General features: G+C 44.9%; 1 protein-coding gene across 2 annotated transcripts in view; it reads left to right on the plus strand.

The window, feature by feature from the left end:
* Positions 1-11,973, plus strand: part of LOC311091078 (uncharacterized protein) — a 51,418-nt gene extending 39,445 nt beyond the window's left edge. For both annotated transcript variants that reach the window (XM_084126817.1, XM_084126818.1), the window contains 3 exons: positions 322-492; positions 5,024-5,151; positions 11,777-11,973. In XM_084126817.1, the coding sequence (XP_083982943.1) occupies positions 322-492; positions 5,024-5,118 (266 nt within the window). In that variant the 3' untranslated portion in view covers positions 5,119-5,151; positions 11,777-11,973. The remainder of the gene's footprint in view (positions 1-321; positions 493-5,023; positions 5,152-11,776) is intronic.
* Positions 11,974-13,108: the final 1,135 nt, after the last annotated feature.

A 13,108-nucleotide genomic window follows, 5' to 3' on the forward strand; every position in this document is an offset into this window, starting at 1 on the left:
AGTTCGTTTCGCTTTTGTCCAGTCCGGCGCCTCATAGCTCTGCTCCGCTCCGCGCTCAACTCAACTTTTTTTTATTTATACTCTAAAATCTCTGCAACTTATTGAGTGGCGCAATAGTCGCGCGACACAACGAATCGATGATGAAATTCGGAATCGGTTCTTTAAATAATCGATTTTAATCGATTTAATCGATTCGTTGTTGCAGCCCTATATGCAACTAGCCCATTTCTCTAGTGTTCTTGGAACATGAACTAGTGAATCATTGAGCTGCAATCTGTGCTAATAAAACACATGTTTCTAATCAATATTTGTTGTTTGCAGAAAAACTGGCAAAAATGAAGAACATCATCAGGAGAGAATTGAAGGCTGTGAAACATTCCATCCAAACCCTCAAAACCAAAGTGTGTCCTCTTGTGGCTGAGCAGGAATCACAGGTTCATCCAGGCACATCCAGTGTAGAGCCGCCAGCCGGCACAGATGCGCCGACAAATGGTGAGTCTCCAGTTATTACCACCCTGATTCATGGCCATTTCAGCCTGATGTTTCTGGTGTTAGTCTTCATTTTTCCTTCTCTACTCCTGTTGGCTCCTCAGATATGCAGTAAAATATGTTTTTGTTCGTTTATTTTGTTAAACACCATTTTAAAAAAAACATATGTTTATGTAGTGAAGTCTGATGTTTGAGAATTCTTTCTGGGGTTTTTTTGTTACATTTTTACTGAACTCTACCGTAAATGTGTTTTATGGTGTGACATAACAAAAATTATGAAAAAAATCTCTTAATGTTCAAATAGCATGAGAGAGATTTATCTTCATTGTTAGACACTTATTGTCCAAAATGTCTTCTTATGCTGAAGCATTAGGAGTTCCTTTCACTGGAACTAAGGGGCCAAGCCCAACCCCTGAAAAACAACCCCACACCATAACCCCCCCTTCACAACCCCACACCATAACCCAACAATAACACAACAATAAACAAATGTTGAGTGCTGATCAAGAGTTTTGTGCAAGCAATTTAAGGTTGCGACTCTTGTTCCAAATATAGCAGACTTCATTCAGTGATTGAAACAAATATTAGGCTATTAACATTAATTGAAGTTTTACAGTATAACCGACATTGAACGCTCCGAGCGAGTTGTGTTGTGGTAAACATGGAACTTTTCCTTGACATGAAACGGTAAATAATCAAACCAGTGGAAGCTTGCAGTGCATGAAACTGCTGTATCTAACCTACCTTATTCATGCAATATCTATTCAGTCAGTACAGTAGCCTACACTTTAGTAATGTTTCTGTTTAACGTTAAATAAAATGACCTGTCCCTGATCCCTCAGGTAGCGCGCCCACTCGCAAAGCAGACAGCCGCGCCTCTGCTACCGCGGGCGTGTTTTTCCACATTCGAATATTAATTTTCACCTTCGAAATTCTGTTTTTTAAAACGATTCAAATATATATTTGAATTTAGAATATTCGTTGACAGCCCCAGCACTGTCACTCGCGGACTCTCGGACACACTCTGTCTCTCTCGCGCACTGCCACTCGCGGACTCTCGGACACACTCTGTCTCTCTCGCGCACTGCCACTCGCGGACTCTCGGACACACTCTGTCTCTCTCGCGCACTGCCACTCGCGTTCTCTGACACTTGTCTCTCTCGCGCACTGTCGAGCACGCTCTCGGACACACTCGTTCTCTCTCGCGCACTGTCGCTCGCGGACTCACGGATACACTCTGTCTCTCTCGCGCACTGTCGAGCGTGCTCTCGGACACACTTGGTCTCTCTCGCGCACTGTCGAGCGTGCTCTCGGACACACTTGGGGCCCTATCTTGCACCCAGCGCAATTGACTTTGTACACCGACGCATGTATCATTCCTATTTTGCACCCGCGCAAAGCGCGTTTTTCCCTCCACAGAAGCACGTCGCTAAACTAGTGAATGAACTTGCGCTCATTGGGCGGTTCAGCGCAAAAGAGGAGGCGTGTTCCGGCGCAAACGTTCCTTCATGCTATTTTGCAGGTTTAGAAAACAATTGCGCCACTAACCAGGAAAAAATAGTTTAAAGTCAGTGGCGCGTTGCGCATGTTATTCATATGCTATTTTAAGGGCGCATGCTTGGCCATAATCAATGAAGCGTGTGCACAACGCGCATACACTTTGATTCATTTTTGCTAATCATACATTATTACGATAGATAGATAGATAGATAGATAGATAGACAATTTATTATAAAAGCATACATCTAGCTTACACATTTACCCAAATTATCATACGCCTTTTTAACCGAAGTTAATTTGGGTGGGTTTCTCCATCCCCAACCTCCCTGACGAGAGCGTTGCTCTCCTCGGCTGTGAACCGCTCCTGGCGCGCGCCTGGCAAATCCGCCGTTATAATAGGAATCCGCTTTAGAACAAACGCGCCTGCTCTTAAAGGGAATGTGAGATGACGCTCTGATTGGTTTATTTCACGTTACGCCCAAACCACACCTATGAATAATGAAGCTACTTCAGACCAACCCATTTTAGATTTGCGCCTGGCGCAAGAGTCATTTATCCCGCCGGGAAACTAGCAACAGCGCCAAGACCCGCCCACAAAGTCACTTGCGCTTTGCGCTTTGACACTTGCGTTTCAGATCGTTAAAATAGGGCCCTTGGTCTCTCTCGGACACACTGTCTCTCGCGCACTGTCGAGCACGCTCTCGGAAACACTCGTTTTCTCTCGCGCACTGCCACTCGCGGACTCTCGGACACACTTGGTCTCTCTCGCGCACTGTCGCTCACGGACTCTCGGACACACTGTCTCTCGCGCACTGTCGAGCACGCTCTCGGACACACTCGTTCTCTCTCGCGCACTGCCACTCGCGGACTCTCGGACACACTGTCTCTCTCGCACACTGTCGCTCGCGCTCTCGGACACACTCTGTCTCTCTCGCACACTGTCGAGCACGCTCTCGGACACACTCGTTCTCTCTCGCTCACTGTCGCTCGCGGACTCACGGATACACTCTGTCTCTCTCGCGCACTGTCGAGCGTGCTCTCGGACACACTTGGTCTCTCTCGCGCACTGTCGCTCACGGACTCTCGGACACACTGTCTCTCGCGCACTGTCGAGCACGCTCTCGGACACACTCGTTCTCTCTCGCGCACTGCCACTCACGGACTCTCGGACACACTCTGTCTCTCTCGCGCACTGTCGCTCGCGGACTCTCGGACACACTCTGTCTCTCTCGCGTACTGTCGAGCGCGTTCTCTGACACACTCTTGTCTCTCTCGCGCACTGTCGAGCACGCTCTCGGACACACTCGTTCTCTCTCGCGCACTGTCGCTCGCGGACTCACGGATACACTCTGTCTCTCTCGCGCACTGTCGAGCGTGCTCTCGGACACACTTGGTCTCTCTCGCGCACTGTCGCTCGCGGACTCACGGATACACTCTGTCTCTCTCGCGCACTGTCGAGCGTGCTCTCGGACACACTTGGTCTCTCTCGCGCACTGTCGCTCACGGACTCTCGGACACACTGTCTCTCGCGCACTGTCGAGCACGCTCTCGGACACACTCGTTCTCTCTCGCGCACTGCCACTCGCGGACTCTCGGACACACTTGGTCTCTCTCGCGCACTGTCGCTCACGGACTCTCGGACACACTCGTTCTCTCTCGCGCACTGCCACTCGCGGACTCTCGGACACACTTGGTCTCTCTCGCGCACTGTCGCTCACGGACTCTCGGACACACTCGGTCTCTCTCGCGCACTGTCGAGCACGCTCTCGGACACACTCGTTCTCTCTCGCGCACTGCCACTCGCGGACTCTCGGACACACTTGGTCTCTCTCGCGCACTGTCGCTCACGGACTCTCGGACACACTGTCTCTCGCGCACTGTCGAGCACGCTCTCGGACACACTCGTTCTCTCTCGCGCACTGCCACTCGCGGACTCTCGGACACACTATGTCTCTCTCGCGCACTGCCACTCGCGGACTCTCGGACACACTGTCTCTCTCGCACACTGTCGCTCGCGCTCTCGGACACACTCTGTCTCTCTCGCGCACTGTCGCTCGCGGACTCACGGATACACTCTGTCTCTCTCGCGCACTGTCGAGCGTGCTCTCGGACACACTCTGTCTCTCTCGCGCACTGTCGCTCGCAGACTCACGGATACACTCTGTCTCTCTCGCGCACTGTCGAGCACGCTCTCGGACACACTCGTTCTCTCGCGCACTGTCGCTCGCGGACTCACGGATACACTCTGTCTCTCTCGCGCACTGTCGAGCGTGCTCTCGGACACACTTGGTCTCTCTCGCGCACTGTCGAGCGTGCTCTCGGACACACTTGGTCTCTCTCGCGCACTGTCGCTCACGGACTCTCGGACACACTGTCTCTCGCGCACTGTCGAGCACGCTCTCGGACACACTCGTTCTCTCTCGCGCACTGCCACTCGCGGACTCTCGGACACACTCTGTCTCTCTCGTGCACTGTCCCTCACGCTCTCAGACACACTCGGTCTCTCTCGCACACTGTCGAGCGCGCTCTCGGACACACTCGGTCTCTCTCGCGCACTGTCCCTCGTTCTCTCGGACACACTCTGTCTCTCTCGCGCACTGTCCCTCGCACTCTCGGACACACTCGGTCTTTCTTGCGCACTGTCGAGCGCGCTCTCGGACACACTCTGTCTCTCTCGCACACTGTCGCTTGCGGACTCTCGGACACACTCTGTCTCTCTCGCGCACTGTCCAGTCCGGCGCCTCATAGCTCTGCTCCGCTCCGCGCTCAACTCAACTTTTTTTTTTTTTTATACTCAAAAATCTCTGCGACTTACTGAGTGGCGCAATAGTCGCGCGACACAACGAATCGATGATGAAATTCGGAATCGGTTCTTTTAATAATCGATTTTAATCGATTTAATCGATTCGTTGTTGCAGCCCTATATGCAACTAGCCCATTTCTCTAGTGTTCTTGGAACATGAACTAGTGAATCATTGAGCTGTAATCTGTGCTAATAAAACAGATTTTTCTAATCAATATTTGTTGTTTGCAGAAAAACTGGCAAAAGTGAAGAAAATCATCAGGAGAGAATTGAAGGCTGTGAAACATTCCATCCAAACCCTCAAAACCAAAGTGTGTCCAGTGTAGAGCCGCCAGCCGGCACAGATGCGCCGACAGATGGTGAGTCTCCAGTTATTACCACCCTGATTCATGGCCATTTCAGCCTGATGTTTCTGGTGTTAGTCTTCATTTTTCCTTCTCTACTCCTGTTGGCTCTTCAGATATGCAGTAAAATATGTTTTTGTTTGTTTATTTTGTTAAACACCATTTTAAAAAAAAACATATGTTTATGTAGTGAAGTCTGATGTTTGAGAATTCTTTGGGGGGTTTTTTGTTACATTTTTACTGAACTCTACCGTAAATGTGTTTTATGGTGTGACATAACAAAAATTATGATAAAAATCTCTTAATATTCAAATAGCATGAGACAGATTTATCTTCATTGTTAGACACTTATTGTCCAAAATGTCTTCTTATGCTGAAGCATTAGGAGTTCCTTTCACTGGAACTGTAAAAGAAAACACATTTTTACTCAAATTAATCAAAATGGATTTATCTCGTTTTGGAACCAAACTATAATATTCAGAAGTAAACAGTGTAGCTGACTGAGTGTTTATGTCAGAATGTTTTTTTTTAAACCACAACCTTCTAAAAATGATAAATTTAACAATATCTTTTGCATTTCTCATCCAAACAATGTCAAACTTGGCATTTTTATTTGTGCATGGTAAAAAGCACGAAATGAACTCCGAGATGATGCTATGCTTGAGCAAACAGTTTGTGAATAGGCTACTACAAATGATGCCCGTGAAAGAGACTGTGAACGCATTGAATAGTATAGTTGGTGAATAGCATAGTCTACTATTACACAGTAGCGATAATGAATCGCACAAATGAATAAGCGCGTCGATTCAGGGAGCAGTGCAAAGTGCCCGTGCAAAATCAGTTTTTGTGAGCTGATCGCCGTCAAAAAAGTTCATGAGATATTTCTTAGTGATGGCTGATTTCAACAGTTTCAATATGATAGCATTTTGGGGAAAAAAGTGTCATGAATTTATTGCATTTTTGGGGGATAGTAATCCGTTTTTATAATAGATCTTTGAAAATCCAAATCTGGATTTGAATTTTTTATGATATTATAACCTAAAGATGCTATGTGAAAGTTTGAAACAAAAAATAGTGGTTTTCATCTTGCCACTTTCTTGGTAAAGAAAACACATTTTTACTCAAATTAATCAAAATGGATTTATCACGTTCTGGAACCAAACTATAATATTCAGAAGTAAACAGTGTAGCTGACTGGGGGCCCTATCTTGCACCCAGTGCAATTGACTTTGTACACCGACGCATGTATCATTCCTATTTTGCACCCGCGCAAAGCGGACTTTTCCCTCCACAGACACACGTCGGTTAACTAAGAAATACACTTGCGCTCCCCAGGGTGGTTCAGCGCAAAGAGGAGGCGTGTTCCGGCGCAAACGTTCCCTCATGCTATTTTACAGGTTTAGAAAACAATTCCCCCACTGACCGATAAAACCTAGTTTAAAGTCAGTGGCGCGTTGCGCATGTTATTCATATGCTATTTTAAGGGCGCATGCTTGGCCATAATCAATGTAGCGTGTGCACAACGCGCATACACTTTGATTCTCTCATCTACACACAGACGCAGCAGTTATCATTTTTGCAAATCATACATTATTACGATAGATAGATAGATAGATAGATAGATAGATAGATAGATAGATAGATAGATAGAGTGAGGAAAATAAGTATTTGAACACCCTGCTATTTTGCAAGTTCTCCCACTTAGAAATCATGGAGGGGTCTGAAATTGTCATCGTAGGTGCATGTCCACTGTGAGAGACATAATCTAAAAAAAAAATCCAGAAATCACAATGTATGATTTTTTAACTATTTATTTGTATGATACAGCTGCAAATAAGTATTTGAACACCTGTCTATCAGCTAGAATTCTGGCCCTCAAAGACCTGTTAGTCTGCCTTTAAAATGTCCACCTCCACTCCATTTATTATCCTAAATTAGATGCACCTGTTTGAGGTCGTTAGCTGCATAAAGACACCTGTCCACCCAATACAATCAGTAAGAATCCAACTACTAACATGGCCAAGACCATGATTAAAAGATTTTTTAACTATTTATTTGTATGATACAGCTGCAAATAAGTATTTGAACACCTGAGAAAATCAATGTTAATATTTGGTACAGTAGCCTTTGTTTGCAATTACAGAGGTCAAACGTTTCCTGTAGTTTTTCACCAGGTTTGCACACACTGCAGGAGGGATTTTGGCCTACTCCTCCACACAGATCTTCTCTAGATCAGTCAGGTTTCTGGGCTGTCGCTGAGAAACACAGAGTTTGAGCTCCCTCCAAAGATTCTCTATTGGGTTTAGGTCTGGAAACTGGCTAGGCCACGCCAGAACCTTGATATGCTTCTTACAGAGCCACTCCTTGGTTATCCTGGCTGTGTGCTTTGGGTCATTGTCATGTTGGAAGACCCAGCCTCGACCCATCTTCAATGCTCTAACTGAGGGAAGGAGGTTGTTCCCCAAAATCTCGCAATACATGGCCCCGGTCATCCTCTCCTTAATACAGTGCAGTCGCCCTGTCCCATGTGCAGAAAAACACCCCCAAAGCATGATGCTACCACCCCCATGCTTCACAGTAGGGATGGTGTTCTTGGGATGGTACTCATCATTCTTCTTCCTCCAAACACGTTTAGTGGAATTATGACCAAAAAGTTCTATTTTGGTCTCATCTGACCACATGACTTCCTCCCATGACTCCTCTGGATCATCCAAATGGTCATTGGCAAACTTAAGACGGGCCTTGACATGTGCTGGTTTAAGCAGGGGAACCTTCCGTGCCATGCATGATTTCAAACCATGACGTCTTAGTGTATTACCAACAGTAACCTTGGAAACGGTGGTCCCAGCTCTTTTCAGGTCATTGACCAGCTCCTCCCGTGTAGTTCTGGGCTGATTTCTCACCTTTCTTAGGATCATTGAGACCCCACGAGGTGAGATCTTGCATGGAGCCCCAGTCCGAGGGAGATTGACAGTCATGTTTAGCTTCTTCCATTTTCTAATGATTGCTCCAACAGTGGACCTTTTTTCACCAAGCTGCTTGGTAATTTCCCCGTAGCCCTTTCCAGCCTTGTGGAGGTGTACAATTTTGTCTCTAGTGTCTTTGGACAGCTCTTTGGTCTTGGCCATGTTAGTAGTTGGATTCTTACTGATTGTATTGGGTGGACAGGTGTCTTTATGCAGCTAACGACCTCAAACAGGTGCATCTAATTTAGGATAATAAATGGAGTGGAGGTGGACATTTTAAAGGCAGACTAACAGGTCTTTGAGGGCCAGAATTCTAGCTGATAGACAGGTGTTCAAATACTTATTTGCAGCTGTATCATACAAATAAATAGTTAAAAAATCATATATTGTGATTTCTGGATTTTTTTTTTTAGATTATGTCTCTCACAGTGGACATGCACCTACGATGACAATTTCAGACCCCTCCATGATTTCCAAGTGGGAGAACTTGCAAAATAGCAGGGTGTTCAAATACTTATTTTCCTCACTGTTTGATATATTGATCTCTCCTGCCATTGAAGCTAGATCTCTGTCTGTCAAGAAGAGATGCTTAAATGAGAACACTAGTGTACTATTTATGAAGGCTATATCCTTAACACCAAGCATATCTGCTGACTCTGTTGATTTTCTCCTTGATTCTTTTAACTCAAAAGTTAAAAGTGTAATTGATGATATTGCTCCTGTGAAAGTCAGGAAGAAGAGTGGCAGACTAAAAGCACCTTGGAGAAACTCAACAGCAGTGCAAAATATGTGAAGACAATGCAGAAAAGCAGAGCGCATGTGGCAGAAGACAAAACTTGTAGTTCATTATAACATCTACAAAGACAGCATCCATGCTTTCAATATGGAACTAGGCAAAGCTAGACAGACTTTCTTCTCAAATATTATAAACAGCAATTTAAACAACACACGCACTCTTTTTGCTACTGTAGAGAGACTGACAAACCCCCCAAGCCAGATTCCCAGTGAAATGCTCTCAGACAGCAAGTGCAGTGAGTTTGCTTCTTTCTTCTCTGAGAAAATCAATAATATCAGAAAGGTGATCAGCACATCCTTGAGTTGCGCTGGGGTCAGACAGATCAGATCACCAGAGAAAGTAGTTATTATGTCTGATTTCAAAGAAATTGATGGCAAAATTTTGGAAGAAACCGTACAACACCTGAAAACATCAACCTGCGCTTTTGACACACTTCCCACATCTTTTTTCAAAAGTGTGTTAAACAGTTTAGAAGCAGATCTCCTAGAAGTGGTAAATGCCTCACTTCTCTCTGGGAGTTTTCCAAACTCCCTGAAAACTGCAGTTGTCAAGCCCCTCCTGAAAAAGAGCAATCTGGATAAGACCATATTAAGCAACTATAGACCGATCTCAAATCTTCCTTTCATAGGCAAGATCATTGAAAAAGTTGTCTTCAATCAGCTGAACAAATTCTTAAGCTCGAATGTTCAATTAAAGTATGTTTTATAAAATTATAAACCTAATATGCCAGCCTTTAAACCATTTTTAAGAAACAGGATTAGTCAAATTGATTATAAGATTTTTATCAGCTCAATTAATAATTTTAGAATGGAAATGTAAATCCACTGTCTGTCAGTAGGTGGCGCTTATGCAACTGCAGAAATAAATCTGTTTCCCTGGCAACCTCTGTAAACAAAGCAGCGCTGCGCTTATAAACACTACACATTACCCAGAGGGAAGATGAAGAGAACATGCCATCAAAACTTTTCTCAAGGCAGTCAGTTCCCTTCAGAGAAACATTCATAGAATTTCCCTCAGCACTTGGTTGTAATGGTTGTAAAACCTCTCATTTGCGTACCGTATTTTCCGGACTATAAGTCGCTCCGGAGTATAAGTTGCATCAGTCAAAAAATGCGTCATGAAGAGGAAAAAAACATATATAAGTCACACTGGACTATAAGTCGCATTTATTTAGAAATTTATTTCACACAAAAAAACAATGTTACGGACGTGACAGTTCTCCGTTACGGACGTGAGCGCTCTGAAAGCGGCACTAAAAGACTGCTTTAAAACTTTCATTAGAGATCTCAAACAGAAAGCACAAAGCCTGTCTTTAAATTTAATTTAGTTTTGTATTAATTGTATCTTAATTTTAATCAATGTTTCATCAACCAATTGCCTGGATTTAATAAATAAGAAGTAAGTAATATAGTAGAAATTAGATAATCGCGACACGGAGGCGCCGGCGCGTGAGCTGGAGCTCGTCTCATAAATGAACCGAAACTCAGCGTATAAGGTAGCCTACTTGCCTCACAGACCTGAGACATAAATAGAAATTTATACTTTTAAACAGAACAATTCAAAACGAAAGAAAAAAGACTGCTCTCTGCCTATGTAATCCGTATGAAGTGTGCATTTCTCTCTGGCGCGTTCACCACTGCGAAGATGGCGAGTCAGCATCTTCAACATCTTTGCAGCCAACACTGACACAGAAAACACTTGTTTATTAGTAAACAATTAAAATGTCTCCTTGCTATATTTGACATATTCATAATCACTACTTTTGCCGGTTCTTTGTGACAGCTTTTAGGTGCTTTATTGGCAGCGCCACCCTTACGTCACCACTGCATCAGCACCGAAAACATGGAGATTTTTTTCTTTTGGGGGCATTTTGTTTGTGTTCAGTCTTTCTCAGTTGTCCTTAGGTTAATGTTTCAGTTAACAGTTTTTCAGTTGTTTTCAGTTAATTTTTTTCAGGGGTATAGGCTACAGGAGCAGCATCTGTACTCTCACGGCTGTAGACGGTAATGTTTTATCTTGCTTCATGTCAGTCATTATGAATTCATTTTGATGTAAGTCGCACCTGACTATAAGTCGCAGGACCCGCCAAACTATGAAAAAAAGTGTGACTTATAGTCCGGAAAATACGGTAATTCTTTTAAAAAACAAAACGAAACCTACGCTGCATGCTATGTGAGACTGTTGCTTACTTTGCTTAATACTGGACAGTATTTGCTGTGAGTTTTTCAAATCCTTGCATTCAAATACAGTTTTAATGATGATTCAAATATTAAACTGTAACACTAATTGCATCATGGTTTATCGTCAAACTGGTAACACTCTCAAACAAGAGTGAGCTTGGAAACCCCTTGTAAATCTTTAGCAACCCCAAGTAGGGGTTGTGAACCCCAGGTTGGAAAAAACACTGTGCCCGCCCGGCATGCCCGTGCATTGATCAGTCCCTGCTTGTTGGACATTTTCAATAAATACGAGACAAGCTTTGTTGTCATCCTTTCAAAACTGCTGAAAATCACACCATTTTAAGATGCGTGATGATTATATCTCCCTTATTGCAAAACTCAACTGTTCTTTAAGATATTTTGAGATAAAAACACATCTTCTTTTATCATTTAAATGTCATTTACTCATGGAATAGTAATCTTAGTATTATTTTAAGTGATGTATCATTTTCTTTAAACAACTGTTAAAGATCATTCTCTGGTTTCTCCGGCTCTCTGCACTGGCGTCTGCACAAACTCGCTAGATCGGAAATCCAACATGGCGGCCATATGCAACTAGCCAATTTCTCTAGTGTTCTTGGAACATGAACTAGTGAATCATTGAGCTGTAATCTGTGCTAATAAAACAGATGTTTCTAATCAATATTTGTTGTTTGCAGAAAAACAGGCAAAAGGGAGGAACATCTTCAGGAGAGGATTGAAGGCTGTGAAACATTCCATCCAAACCCTCAAAACGTCTTGGTTATGTATGTAACCCTCGTTCCCTGAAGGAGGGAATGGAGACGTAGTCGACTGATCGGGATCACGCTTAGGGAGCCTGTCATCATTGGCGTGCAAGCTTTGCATGCACGCTCCGCCCTGCAGCGCGGGTATAAATACGGAAGTGGATGCACGCACCACTTGTCTTTCTCTTCGGAGCCGATCGGTCTTCATGACGGTGTCTCTGAAGAGTGTTGATCCATTCAACGAGTGAGTGTGTCGGTGCTTCTTCTGGAAGTCTCTCCCGGTGCTGGTGGTTCTACAGCGTGAGTGCAGCAGTGGTCGCAAGCCTTCTGAGCTCTCAACTGCTGTCAGCAGCACTCCTGTTTGTGTTTGGGGATCTCTTATTCCGGTATGGAGATGGATTCGGTCCAACACATCTCCCGAGAAGAGCACGTTTTGGTCAGTGTCGTTGAGAAGTGAGAAAGGGTCCCACTGAAACCTTCCAGAGGCTCGTGGGGCGTATGGCAGACGCAGCCGCAATAGAACGGCTTCCTCCATATGAAGACCGCTTCAGGACTGGCTTCATGGCCGAGTCCCGAGGTGGCCGTGGCCGAGCGGCACGCTCCGTGTGACAATCACCCTGGCCTGCCGCCAAACCCTCAGCCCGTGATCAGACCTTTCGTTCCTCCGGGCCAGTCGCCCCTAGAACAAGTGTCCACCAACACCGGCTGAGGGGCCAAGTACAACGGGCATGCAGTAACGGGGGTCTGGGCGGGCCTCCGACTGCATTGGCATCAACTACCTCGAGTTCCTAGCATTACACCTTGCTTTGAGATGCCGCAAAATGCCGCCGCTCAGCAAGCATGTACAGGCAACATTGCAACCGTTGCGCTGCGCTGCCCTTGCATGTCGCAACTCGCCCGCCACCTCCTCCTATGAAGTCAGAGGCTTCTGAGGTCGCTTCATCCACTTTAAGTTCCGGTCTGTTAAATCGTGCCACCGACGAGGCTTAAAGTGGATGAAGCGACCTCAGAAGCTTCTTACTCCATAGGAGGAGGTGGCGGGCGAGTTGCGACATGTGAGGGAAGCGTGGCGCAATGGTCGCAATGTTGTTAGCGGTTGTTAATGTTGTTAAGTTAATAACTATTGATCGTTGCGACCGAAGTGAATCAATTAAACTAACTTTAGCTGGACAATAACTGTATTCTAGAGCTGCTATAAAGCCAAAACAATCTCTGTTACTTTAATTTCCTATTATCAGTGTAATGCCGAAACAATCTACATTGTTA

Source organism: Abramis brama (genome assembly GCF_963993115.1).
Source record: "Abramis brama genome assembly, chromosome: 10".
Taxonomy (NCBI): domain Eukaryota; kingdom Metazoa; phylum Chordata; class Actinopteri; order Cypriniformes; family Leuciscidae; genus Abramis; species Abramis brama.